Source organism: Artemia sp. Qi Xiang Cuo, chromosome 3 (genome assembly GCF_049724085.1).
Source record: "Artemia sp. Qi Xiang Cuo chromosome 3, ASM4972408v1, whole genome shotgun sequence".
NCBI classification, from domain to species: domain Eukaryota; kingdom Metazoa; phylum Arthropoda; class Branchiopoda; order Anostraca; family Artemiidae; genus Artemia; species Artemia sp. Qi Xiang Cuo.
This window is the reverse complement of record NC_142796.1, coordinates 40560557-40575026: the sequence shown is the minus strand read 5'-3', so window position 1 is coordinate 40575026 and position 14470 is coordinate 40560557. Positions and strand designations below refer to the sequence as shown.

General features: G+C 33.1%; 1 protein-coding gene across 1 annotated transcript in view; it reads right to left on the bottom strand.

Annotated features, from left to right (window-relative positions):
• Positions 1 to 10351, bottom strand: part of gudu (Armadillo repeat-containing protein gudu) — a 38549-nt gene extending 28198 nt beyond the window's left edge. Inside the window, exons 1-2 of the mRNA XM_089086915.1 lie at positions 10250 to 10351; positions 4414 to 4638 (exon numbers count right to left, since the gene is read on the bottom strand). Of these exons, the coding sequence (XP_088943041.1) occupies positions 4414 to 4638; positions 10250 to 10303 (279 nt within the window). The 5' untranslated portion in view covers positions 10304 to 10351. The remainder of the gene's footprint in view (positions 1 to 4413; positions 4639 to 10249) is intronic.
• Positions 10352 to 14470: the final 4119 nt, after the last annotated feature.

Genomic DNA, 14470 nt, shown 5'->3' with positions numbered 1-14470 from the left:
TGTCGGCGGTTGGTGGTGCTGTTACTTTCTCAATAATTCGAATTTTCCTCTGTCTTTTGCCAACAGATTTGTTTGACCTGGGCTAAATAATTGTTTTGTAAGAGAGAAGAACTTTTCTTCTCCATCCATATCAACAATTAAATTGCAATTAAAATGTTGGATGGTCCTTTTTAGAGCCCCCCCCCTCCCAACCCCTCCCGGGGAACCCTTGAGAACCGGGAGCTTCCTTCGAGGTAGGAGGATCGATACCCTTTCCGAGTTGGGGGTATCGGACTTCCCAACACTGTTCAAATAGAACAGTCTCAAATTCTTTTCTTGAACTTTTCAAAACAAAATAATTGCCTGAGTTGGTGCAAAATAATGTTTTCTTCGTATGTGAAAGACATAATAGGAGATTATTCAAAGGACTCTTCTTATCGCAAATACATATCCTATTTCAAGAATCTCACTTAGAATTCAAAGCAGATTAAAAAGCGATGGGAGATCTGATAAGAGTCCGGATGTGTGTGACATTTTAGTACGAAATATACGATAGTTTGAGAAACAGTGAATAGATAGTTTTTAAAAGGAATTATTGCAATAGAATGTGTCTTGGTTAGAAGTTACAAGGTAAGTTGTTTTTTTTTTATAGAAATGCGTGATAAGCATTCCTATATATATATATATATATATATATATATATATATATATATATATATATATATATATATATATATATATATATATATATATATATATATATATATATATATATATCGTTAATTTTGTTACTGAAAGAAAATTAGAGAGCTTACAAAAATATTTTAAGTTTTTTAACTCATCTGAATCTAGGCAACGGTAAAAATGTTGTCTTATTTTTGAAGATAGAGATAGAAAAAAATTATGACTATAATTACAAATTCTTGCCGAACCTTTTCACCTGAACTCCTTTACACAATTTGAAGGGGGTAAAGCCCACAATCTTCTGTAGGCTGAGCTGAGGCATTATATAAAGTAACCCAACCTCTTTTCAACTTCCTTCCAGTTGGCATGGAGCTAACGCAGGAGGCAGAGGGCCCTGCCATTGGCTGGTCCAGATCATGTGTAGTTCTTTCAGTGAATTTGATAATTGATGTTCTTGTTGCTTGCATTAATATACCTTCGCTCAATCTTGCTTTCTTTTCAGAAGTGGGGTTATTGCACGTATCTTGTTCCTTTAAAAAAAGACAAAAATTTAGCATGAAAAAAAAATGCATGTTGGGTTTGGAAAATAATTCAGTTTATGTTAGACATTTAAAGTAGTGTAAAACATTTTTTTTTCAATTAAATAAATATTTATATTTTCCTTTATTATCAAAATAAAATACTCATTGTTACAAATTTAGATTTTTTTTTTTTAGAATGATTTTCAGCTCTTAAACTAAGGTAAGCAGCATAGATTCTAAATTGTTTTGGTTCTTCTTCTTCTAAAGACTAAAAGCATCAGTAGGCTACTATGATCTAAAAATATCACTGAAATACATTTCCCGGCAGTACATGGTAGCGAACTATAAGTAAGGAACAAACCGAAACTCTAAAAGGGAAGCTTTTGTAACAATTAAAAGAATTAACATTTTATTCTAATCCCAAATTACCGATCGAGAGCTAAGCACTTTTTCAAAAACATCCCTAAAAAAGGTTAACTGATCTTGATAAAAAATCACACCGTAATAATTAACATTTTATTCTAATCCCAAATTACGGATCGAAAGCTAATCACTTTTTTCAAAAAAATCTCTAAAAAAGGCCCACTGATCTTGATAAAAAATCGCGCCGTAAATTTCAGCCTATAAGAGAACTATTTAGAGGTTTCAGCTACTAAAACCAGTAGGCTTGTAAGTTTATAATTAGCCTTATTTCTATTGACTATCCCAAATTACCGATCGAGAGCTAATCACTTTTTAAAAAACTTCCCCTAAAAAAGTTTATCTGATCTTGATAAAAATCACACTGTAAATGCAGACTGGCCTGGAAGTATTTTCAAAAACATCCCTAAAAAAAGCCGCTGATCTTGATAAAAAAGGAAGCTTTTGTAACAATTAACATTTTATTCTAATCCCAAATTACTGATCGAAAGCCAAGCACTTTTTTCAAAAACATCTCTAAAAAAGGCCCACTGATCTTGATAAGAAATCGCACCGTAAATTTCAGCCTATAAGAGAACTAGAGGTTTCAGCTCCTAAAAACAATAGGCTTCTAAGTGTAAAAGTACCCTTAGTTTTAGTGTCCGTCTTAAGTAGTAAAAACTTTTTAAAAGAGGTAACCGCACAGTGTAAGGAAAGAATTTCTTCCTTAACTTAATGACAAGACAATTTCTTTTTATTTTAATAATGAGAAAATTTTCACTCACCAGAAATTGCTTAGAATTATCCATTTTTCTATGTAAATGTTTACAAAAAATGTCTGTACTGTTATGTTGAATAAACTATATGGTGAAGTCTGATCACTAGGATTTGCTAACACCAGATTTCAAATCAGGCTGAATTTTGGCATTAGCAAAATCTCATTTTGAGTAATCTTAACTGAAAATTGAGTTGGATTTTTTTTTTTAATCCTTAATCAATGTTCACTGTTGCTTTCCAATTGCTGATTTTAAATTTCAAACAGCGTTTAAAAGTTGCTCTATTTTCATTTACCAGTTACCGAAAACCACTTTTAGCACAAAAATTCAATCACGAAAAATTTCAATTATTGACTTCAAATTATCAATTAAGATGTTTGTAATTACCAATTATAAGACAATACGTCTATGAATAAAATTGAAAAAATTCAATTATCAATTTTAAAAAACCGGCTGAACAGTCTGAAATTTGATTCCGATCATGAGATTATGCGAAAGCGTCTCCATAACAATTCAAACAAGAAGAATATGAAAATGGACACTAAATGAAAAAGTAGATATTTACAATATATGTTTATTTAAGCGTTTATATTACCCATTGGGAATGGTGAAGTCTGATCACTAGGATTTGTTAACACCAGATTTCAAATCAGGCTGAATTTTGGCATTAGTAAAATCTCATTTTGAGTAATCTTAACTGAAACTTGAGTTGGTTTTTTTTTTAATCCTTGATCAATGTTCACTGTTGTTTTCCAATTGCTGATTTTAAATTTCAAATTGCGTTTAAAAGTTGCTCTATTTTCAATTACCAGTTACGGAAAACCACTTTTAGCACAAAAATTCAATAACCAAAAATTTCAATTATTGACTTCAAATTATCAATTAAGATGTTTCTAATTACCAATTATAAAAAATACTTCTATGAATGAAATTGAAAAAATTCAATTATAAATTTAAAAAAAACGGCTGAACAGTCTGAAATTTGAGTTCGATCATGAGATTATGCGAAAGCGTCTCCATAACAATCCAAACAAGAAGAATATGAAGATGGACACTAAATGAAAAAGTAGATATTTACAATATATGTTTATTTAAGCGTTTATATTATCCATTGGGAATGGTGAAGTCGGATCACTAGGGTTTGTTGACACCGGATTTCAAATCAGGCTGAATTTTGGCATTAGTAAAATCTCATTTTGAGTAATCTTAACTGAAACTTGAGTTGGATTTTTTTTTAATCCTTAATCAATGTTCACTGTTATTTTCCAATTGCTGATTTTAAATTTCAAATAGCGTTTAAATGTTGCTCTATTTTCAATTACCAGTTACCGAAAACCACTTTTAGCACAAAAATTCAATCACCAAAAATTGCAATTATTGACTTCAAATTATCAATTAAGATGTTTCTAATTACCAATTATAAAAATACTTCTATGAATAAAATTGAAAAAATTCAATTATTAATTTAAAAAAAACGGCTGAACAGTCTGAAATTTGATTTCGATCATGAGATTATGCGAAAGCGTCTCCATAACAATCCAAACAAGAAGAATATGAAGATGGACACTAAATGAAAAAGTAGATATTTACAATATATGTTTATTTAAGCGTTTATATTATCCATTGGGAATGGTGAAGTCGGATCACTAAGGTTTGTTGACACCGGATTTCAAATCAGGCTGAATTTTGGCATTAGTAAAATCTCATTTTGAGTAATCTTAACTGAAACTTGAGTTGGATTTTTTTTTTAATCCTTAATCAATGTTCACTGTTATTTTCCAATTGCTGATTTTAAATTTCAAATAGCGTTTAAATGTTGCTCCATTTTCAATTACCAGTTACCGAAAACCACTTTGAGCACAAAAATTCAATCACCAAAAATTGCAATTATTGACTTCAAATTATCAATTAAGATGTTTCTAATTACCAATTATAAAAAAAAACACTTCTATGACTAAAATTGAAAAAATTCAATTATCAATTTTGCTGTTGTCAGAATTATGAAGTTAACTGATTCAGGTTCTAAGAAAATCATATCAAAAAGCTTAGACTACCTCCTCGTCTTCTCCTGTTACATAAGGGGCTAGATAGTCAATCAGATTCATTTCTCGAAGTTTTTTCACAGTGTTTGGTTTGATGCTACAATTTGATAAGGCTTTGGTTACACACTTTATCACAGATGTCTCTCTCTTAACGTCCTTGCGTTTCAAAAAATACACAAATCGTTCCACGCCTTTGTAGCGGATAAAAACTTCAATTGCTGGAGTAAAATGAGTAATCTGTAAATAAATTCAAATATCAAAACAAAATCTTTCTCATTTAAGGCAAATTCATACTGAAAATTAACCAAAATCAATAAAAATTTTAAACAGTTCAAACAGTTACTCGAAAACTAACAATGATTTTGCTCTTTTTTCAAGTTTTGATGTATATAGTCGAAACAAAAATACATTCCTCACAAAAATAGTCTGATATCCTGGGCTGTACCCAGGATTTTTTTTCAAGGGGGTGAGTATGTTTTTATGGGAAGGGGGGTACAAAAAAATTTAAGAAACGCATAAAAATTATTTTTATGCATTTCATTACGTTTTAACGAGTCAGACAAACATTTCAGATGACTTCAAACACCCTAACACCCCTGCTGATACAATCTTAATGATATCACTATAAACTCGAAAATTAAATTTTTCATTAGGTGACGTTAAATCTGGATGCCAAAACAAAATTTTCCTCGTGTAAAGAACTTATACTAGCCTTAGAATGCAGACTTTTTCAAAAAGAAATATTTTGCAAGGAAGTTAAGAGATCAGTAAACTAGCTCTTTCCATGCATTCAGAAAAATTATCTAACAAAGAAAAGTATCTAATATTTAACACCATTGCGACATTTTCCCCTCCTTAATTCAACTATGGGCAGAAGGGTATGATGGCTTTTGTCATCATATGATAAACCAATTATAGGAACAAAAGAAGTGAAAAAAATTCCATTGGAAGAACTCGTGTAAAGAACTTATACTAGAGTCTTAGAACGCAGACTTTTTCAAAAAGAAATATTTTGCAAGGAATTTAAGAGATCAGTAAACTAGCTCTTTCCATGCATTCAGAAAAATTATCTAACAAAGAAAGGTATCTAATATTTAACACCATTGCAGTATTTTTCCCTATTAATTCAACTATAGGCAGAAGGGTGTGATGGGTTTTTTTTCATCAAATGATAAACCAATTATAGGAACGAAAGAAGTGAAAAAATTCCATTGGAAGAGCATAAAATAGCGTAAAAGGTGTACCCTAATCCTTCGGCATCCGAATGAAATTTCTTTTGCAGAAAATCGGTTTCCTCCAAAATAACGTTTTTTGAAAATCCGTAGAAACAAATTTACTTTTTTGAAGCTCTGATTAGGTAAAAATCCATAATCCCATATTGAAGTTCATTATTTTTAACATTGGGTCTCTAATAAAAGCTGGAAATAGGGACTATTTTCTTTACACTGGATTTCCACATCCCCGGGACCTCGCTTGAAGTAAGAGTTTTCCCTTAGGCTTATATAGGGTTTAGTAGGGAAATTTAAAATATTTAATTTGCTATAACAAAAAAAAACATCCCTTCACATCCCTAAAAATGAAAATCGATCAAATACAATTGACTAGTTTTTACTATTTATAATAAAAAAAAAAAACACGCAAGACTAACAAGCGTAAGTGACCAAAATTTGCCAAGCTAATTGTCAGAATGCAACCAAATTACGAGATTGCCAAATTCCTTGGTTGTACTAAGTCTGGGGCAGAAAACCTACCTTAAAGAGAAAAAAATATAGATACCCCAAGAAGCAAATGCAAAACCTTCATTCGCCTTTTTTTGGTGCAAATTTGGCACCAAGACGTTAAAATAAATAAGAAATAGATTTTAGTGGGCGGACCAACCGCACCATATGCATATGTACACATAATAAAGAGGCGGTCAATTTCGACTCCACTTGATTAAAGTTGCCCCGAGAAAGACCAAGTTTTAGGTTTCATTATCAAATAGTTCGTGGTAACGAACTGTAAGTAAGGAGCGAACCGGCTCAATGGGGACCGAAACGGTAGAAAACAGGATTTTGCTATCAATAGATACATCAAAAGAATCAAATTTTAATGCTGATTTCAAATATATAAGTTTCATCAAGTTTAGTCCAACCTATCAAAAGTTACACGCCCGAGAAAATTTGGCTGATTTTCGAAAAAAGAGGAAAAGACCCCTAAAAGTTATTGAACCCTAATGAAAATCACACCATCATATTCAGCATATCAGAGAATCCTACTGCGGAGGTTTCAAGCTCCTATCTACAAAAATGTGGAATTTTTCATTGTTTTCCAGAAGAAAGATCACGGATGCGTGTTTATTTGTTTTTTTGTTTGTTTTTTTTTCCAGGGGTGATCGTATCGACCCAGTGATCCTAGAATATCGTGGGAGGGCTCATTTGAACGGAAATAAAAAGTTCTAGTGCCTTTTTAGGTGAAAAAAAAATGGAGGGCACCTAAGCCCCCTCCCCAGCTCATTTTTTCCCAAAGTCGCCCGATAAAAATTTTGAGATAGCCATTTTGCTCAGCATGGATGGAAATACAATAACTATGTCTCTTAAGATGATTTAATACACCGAAGTTCCCGGGGGGGGGGCTGAAAGTTATGAACTTTATCCAATGTTAGCATATAGTATTGGTTATTGGGAAGTATACAGACGTTTTCAGAGGGGATTTTTCTGGTAGTGGCGGGGGGAGTTGGTCGGGGTTTATGTGGGAGGATCTTACCGTGAAGGAAGTTTTCATGGGAGAAGGGACACTGCTATGACGGAGGCGCCAGATTTCCCAGCATTATTTAAAAAAACATCAGAAATTATATATAAAAAAACAAATTTTTTAACTGAAAGTAAGGAGCAACATCAAAACTTAAAACGACCGAAAACATTACATATATGATTGGGTCCATCCCCTAGTCAATACCTCGCTCTTTAAGCCAAAGATTATTTAGTACTTTGATAAGAGCTATTTATTCTAATTAACGGCATTTGTGATTAAGGGGTCATTTTTAAAGAATTGGAACAAAATTTGAACTTTAGCTTAAAGAGCAAGGTATTGACTAGGGGCGAACCCTCTAATATACGTATTAAAAATATAAGAATATAGAGGTTCGTTATGAAAGTTAATTCGTAAGTTACGTACATTTATTACTAATAAAAACGTTCGTAAATAAAATTAAACAGGTTTCGAGAAAGCAACTTAACCAAATAAAAGTAAAATTGGTATTAAATTTATTTTTAATTATTCATGTACGGTAAACCAAAATCAAAACCTGCATTTATTCAAAAATGTTCAAAATTAAATAAAAAAAACAAGTTGTTTTAACTGAAAGTAAGGAATGACGTTAAAAGTTCAAACGAACAGAAAATATTCCGTATATGAAAGGGGCTGTCCCCTCCTCAACGCCTTGCTCTTTACGCTAATGTTTGACTTTCTCACAACTCTATTTTTTTAAACAATAAAAAACTTAGCGTAAAGAGCAAGGCGTTGAGGAGGGGACAGCCCCTTTCATATACGGAATAATTTCTGTTCGTTTTAAGTTTTAACGTCGTTCCTTACTTTCAGTTAAAAAAACTTTTTTGTTTATTTATCGATAACAAGATCGAAATATGTATGTAAATGGGTCAGCAGCAGCAGCAGCAGGATTTCGGACCTTTCTTGACAGTAAATGTCACTTAGGTCCTCATTCAATGGTTTCTTAAAGTATCACTTTAGAAAGTTGAAAAGGTAAGGAAGGGGTGAATTGTCACTATAATTTTCCACTGCACTTATATTCAAGATGCACCAGATTTAAGTAATAAACTGGACTATATCTTCTTATCTGCTCCTATGTCTTGTAAAAACTGCACTACAAGTCTACAAATTTGCATATTAAATTTTGTCATCAAAATTGTCATCCACATTCTTATATGTGGTTGTAGCCAAGTTTCCTGGATACAGGTTATATCAATAGTGTTTTCCTGGCAGTGGTCAAGAATAATATGACATTATTTTAGGGACCATGATGCATATCTAATGAAGCATTATTAAGCAGACAAACACTTGAAATCTTTTGTTGATTAAGGGAGCCTAAATTTAATTCTTCTACCAACTTACAGAGCTTTTCAATACGAACTGGTAGGCTTAGGCTTGATAAATTCATAAGATCTGGGCTGCATAATAGGCCAATTACTAACTTTTCAGCTGCTTCTGTTTTGAAAGATTTTACAAGTCTGTCAGTGATCTGGCTCTGTGAGGTCTGATTGATCTGATTGTGATGTAGCCTCCTCTTGTTTATTACATCAGCATAGCTTTTATAAGCTACCTGTGCCATACGGAACCCAATTTGATATTTTGGCTACTTGGAGGATTCCTTGGTTTTGCTGCCTTACTGAGTACCAATTGGATGTTGATGAGTGACTTCCACCACAATTGGCACACATGTATGCTTTTGGTCTGATTTTAGGGTCTATTGTTTTAAGTGGGCACTGGTTTGATGGGTGTTTCTCTGAGCACCTCAAATATATTGACTCTTTAGCTCTACATTCTTTTTGAGTGTGTCCATATTCCTGGCACTTGTGACACTGGAGGACTCTGCGATAGTATTGGTATACCTCCTTTTTTCTTCCAAAGCACCAGATATTTGGCGGTAGGGTCCTACCCTCGAAAATAATTAATACTGCAAGGCTATCTTCAAGTTTTTTAGATTCCTTATTGTATCTTTTCTGTCTTATAGCATCTTTCACAGTTGTTGGGGTTTGTAAGCTCTCCTTGATTTCCTCTATGGATAAGTTAAGAGGGATACCTTTAATTGTTCCTCTTACAATAGGTTGAATTCTTTTTGTCTTTATGGTGATGTTGCAGAGTGTGCTGGTAGATAAAATCTTTACAGCCTCATCTTCACCTTGTAGATATAAAAGCATGTTCCTTCTTTCTTTCTTAACTTCAAGCTCAAATTTGGAATTCTTCAATATTGTTTGGATTGATTTTGCAATTTCATAATCAGGAGGGAAGTTTTTTCCACTTTCCTCTATGATAATTTCTAATAACACTTTATAATGTTCTTGTTCTGGGATGATGCTCTGTGTATCTTTGTTGATGTAATTTGCTTGAGGTGTTGCAGATTTCCTTTGCTTACACTTTTCAACTGAACCTGCTTCACTGTCTGGGGACAAGTATCTCCTTTTTGTGCCAATGTTGGGATTCTGCCCTAGTCTTGGTAATACTAATCTATTGTCATGCACAGCAATCCCTTCTATTTCCAATGGATTTCCAGCTGTTCTGAGCTCTTCATCACCGTCATGAGAGGGTAAAGCTGGATAGCACTCTTCATTGAGCGCAGAATATTTGTTTGTTGTTGGGATGGTGTAGTTAGGATAATTGGGAGGTAAAACATATGAGGGACAGAGCTAGGGATTTGACTTGTAGTTACACTTGTTTGAGTTGAGCTCCTTTGAATATCAGCTGGATTAAAAATTCTTACACTTTGTCCATTGGGAAGGATACCAATTATAGGTTGAGTGTAAGGGAGGTGGAAATTTTGGGTGGGACCAGGTAAAACCTGGTCAGGTAGCTGAAACATTCAGATAAAATCACAAATGTCAATTTTTATTTAATAAATAGTCAAAATTTTTTTAAGAAAATCCAAACAATCACCAATACTCACAAGAAAATAGTAACTTGAAGAAAAAGATCTTTTATCCAACCAGTTTAATCTTTTCTTATGCAAATGGGTCTTTTGTGGGAAGCAACTGTTTCAAAAAGACTATTGATCAATAAAGCTTCAAAAGTTGCAGGGCGTGAAATTTGAAAAACCTAAGATATTTGAGTTAAAGGACTATTAAAAAGTACTTACTGAGCTGAGACACGAGATTGTTTTGACTTGTAACTCTGAATCTGATTTACACATGGTATTCAACAAGGAAAAAACAAGTTGGCCTATGTTGAAAGCTGAAATTATATCTTCCTGCAAATATGGAAAAAGAAACATAAAATATACTGGATAAGGCTATATTCGGAGGGTAGAAAAACAGGTCACTTCACACCTGGAATCCCTATCCAGCAGTTACAACCCCTTTTGTGGTGTACCTTCATAGAAGTAATTTTACTTCCATACCCTGTCGCTAGGGACGTTCAAAGCGCCAACACATATTTTCTTGTTTCTAAGGGTTCTAATAAATATTTTCTTGAATATATGTGGCATACAGCAATATTTTTTTACATTCTAATATATATTTCAGTCTAGAAGATATATCGTATTACATGTTTATTCAAATATGTAAATACCCCCCGCATAGATTTTTCTAGACATCTCCCGCAAAGAGTTTGATTATGGAATTTAGGGCACTAGTCCTTCTAGGTTTTGAGGATTAGGTCATGATTTCCTTTTTCTTTAATAATAGATTTTTTCATATTTTATTAACTTTTTTTTTAATGTAATGGACTCAAATTTTGCGAGTTCGTCTTAGGACGCTAGCCTTTCTAGGTTTTGAGTGTTGGATCATCATTTCATTTTTGTTTAGTACGTTTTTTTTCATATTTATTATTTTCTTGGATTTAATGGACTCAGATTTTGCAAGTTTGTCTTAAGGTTTGTCCTAACCTTTCTAGGTTTGAGGGTTTAACCGTGATTTCATTTTTCTTTATTATAAGATATTTTCATGTTTTATTCTTTCCTCGGATTTAATGGACTCAGATTTTGCGAGTTCGTCTTAAGGGATTTTGAGGGTTTGGACCGTCATTTCATTTTTCTTTAATATAAGGTTTTTTGACATTTTATTTTTTTTTGGATTTAATGAACTCGAATTTTACGAGTTAGTCTTAGGGCGCTAGCCCTTCTAGGTTCTGAGGGTTGGACTGTGATTTCATTTTTCTTTAATGTAAGGTTTATACATGTTTCATTATTTTCTTGGATTCAGTGGACTAATATTTTATGAGTTCACCTTAGGGCGCTAAATCTTTTAGGTTTTGAGGTTGGGATCGTGGTTTCTTTTCTCTTTAATATAAGATTTTTGTAAGCCTGGACAATTTTTTCTTTAAAATCCCCTCTTGGGCTTTGGCTCTTCTGGAATTTGGGGTCCACACACGCTTTGATACTTCTTTAACTCACTTCTTTAACTTCTGGGGGAGTCCTAAGGACATTGCATTAAGAGACAGGGGATACATGGGCACAGTGCATAGGATTATAGGGGATGTACAGACACTTTGGCTTTTTTGGAAGTCAAAACCCGGTTGGATCATGGGAGCTGACCCTTGATCCGACTCCCTCCCCCCCCCCCACAAAAAATCTTTTTAACGATATTTTATTCCAAAAACCAATGAAGCTGACCCATGGTCCTCTTTCCATTGTCTGACTCCCCCCTCCCAAATAACAACTTATTAAAGATATTTGATTATGAAAATCATGGGAGCTGATCCCTGGCCCTTCCTTCATAGCCCGACCCCCTCTCCCCCCCCCCAAAAAAAAAAATAATAACGATATTTTATTCTAAAAACCAGGGGAACTTCCCCTGGCCCTCTTTCAATGGCCCAGCTCCCTCTCCCCCCAAACTAAAACACTAAGGAATGATATTCCGTTTCAAAAATCATGAGAACTGACCCCTGGCTCTACTTCCGTGGTTCCCCATGGAGGCCACGTGGTAATATCAAATATTCAGTTTAATTTAGCAGTTCTTGCCAAGACAGTTCAAGACACATATAGCTTTATTTTCAGAATACATTGTGGAATAAAAAATTATTTTGTAATTGGGAATTTTGAAAAACTTCAAACTTTGGCAATTAAAAACGAACAGAAATTAATTTAAAAATTTCCTTCCGAAAAATAAGTTTTTCAAAGAACAATAAAGGTCATATCAAACAAGATTAAAAAAATAAAAACCTACAATAGCTCCCATCCAAAATGACCAGAAATTACCATTAATGAATAAATGAGACCCAAAGCGAACAGATATTAAATAAACAATTATAGCAAAAACACAAACAACAGGTATATTATAGCATAATTATAGCATAAATGAATAAATAAATCTTAGAACGAGTAGCTTGAATTGAATATGCAAATCAAGCTAAAAACGATGAAAAATCGTTTGCTATGCAAGTACAAATGAAGCCCAGAACGAACATAAATTAAATAAACAATCATAGCAAACAAACATACAAAAGGTAATAATATAAATGAATGTGACGAAGATAATGAGTATCTACATATAGAAGAAAAAATTTGAAATAAAATCTATTCAAAAAATGGAGAATAATTTATCTGATACTTCGCATGATCACAAGGATCCATATTTGCTCGTTTATGAATCTCTTTTGAAAACGTCAGCTATTTGATTGGTATTCATAGTGCAAAGCCAAGTAGAACACAGCCATCGGCTCATTCGGCTGCTGTCTCCAAGTGGGTTCTGCACTGACGCGGTGAAATTAATTTAATACATTCGGCCAAATCGTTCGTGAATGTGTACAATAAGTGCAAATTCCCAAATCTAACAACACTCATGTGTTGAGGGTAAGACAAGTATAAAATAGTAACACCATGAAATTTAGAAAACATGGAGCTGGTTTTTCCATATTTAAACAGTCGTGAATAATTATCCAGCGAACGCATTTTCAATTCTTACAAGGTTCTGTAAGATTTTATATTAAACGATATATTATGCAATAGAATTCCATTAACGTTCCTAATTTCGAGCTGAATGTTTCTATTTCTAATGATATAGAAAAAAACGAAAAAAAACACCGTCATGACCAAGGCTGCAGAAAAAAATTAATATGATTGACATATTTATACACCCTAATAATAATAATAATAATAATTTATTTTGGACCCACTAACAATTATAAAAAAGTGGAGTAACAAAAGAAAATAAAAAGTAAAGACATACAAAAACAAAACACATACAAAACAATATCAATATAAAAACTACAAATACAAATCAAAACAATCGCACAAGAGGATGAAAAGGACCCAACCGCTTCCAGGCCTCATCTTTTAACTTGGAGTCCAACTTGTTATATGACGTCAATATATCAGTTGCATTAAACATTCGAATAATCTTACGGTTTCTATACCAACGAGGCAAATACAAAAGATAATTACAATAACGGAAATACAAAACTCTAATATCCTGCATATCATTACTATTAAAAAATGGGCGCAAACCTGATAGAAAAAGAATGGAATGGTCACAATACGTAGAATAGAGTTTAGCCAATGCCTTACGAGAATGTCGGCCGCGATTTGGAACAATTTTAGCATAACCTGCTTTAAGCTTATTCTTAATATCTGCAAGTGTACTACTACTAATGCTACTGCTTCTACTAACACTACTACTGGTTTGTTTTTCAGTTGGTTTTTCCATATTCAAACAGTTGTGAATCATTATCCAGCGAATGCATTTTCAATTCTTACAAGGTTGTGTAGGATTTTATATTAAATTATACATTATACAATGGAATTCCATTAACGTTTCAAATTTCAAGCTGAATGTTTCTATTTCTAATGATATAGAAAAAAACGAAAAAAAACACCGTCATGACCAAGGCTGCTGAAAAAAATTAATATGATTGACATATTTATACATCCTAATGCTACTGCTTCTATCAACACTACTACTACTATTATTACTACTATTATTGCTACCACTGCCACTGAAGCTAAGGCTACTACTATTTATTCTACTTCTGCTCCTATTACTGCTGCTAGTACTACTGCTCCAATTAAAACTAAGGATATTAGGCAAAAATTTTGGAAAATATTAAACCTGTATGGAACTAGGCCAAAACAGACTATTCCAACACAGGTTTTCAAGACGGCCTACCAGAAATGTTTCAGGAATTGTTGATGGTATCAAGTTGAAACTTTCACCGTGTGTTGAAGGGAATGTTGAAGAAACCAAAGGTGCTATGTGCTTAATGCAATAAATACTACACCAACTGTTGCTACTATGCAAGCTAAGAGCATTAAGGTGAAGCTTTTAGGGAACATTCACGGGGAGATTCAATTAAACGAAAAAATGTATGCATTAAATTTTTTAAAAGGGAATATAAGCAATAGCATAGGCAGCATGGCTCTGCA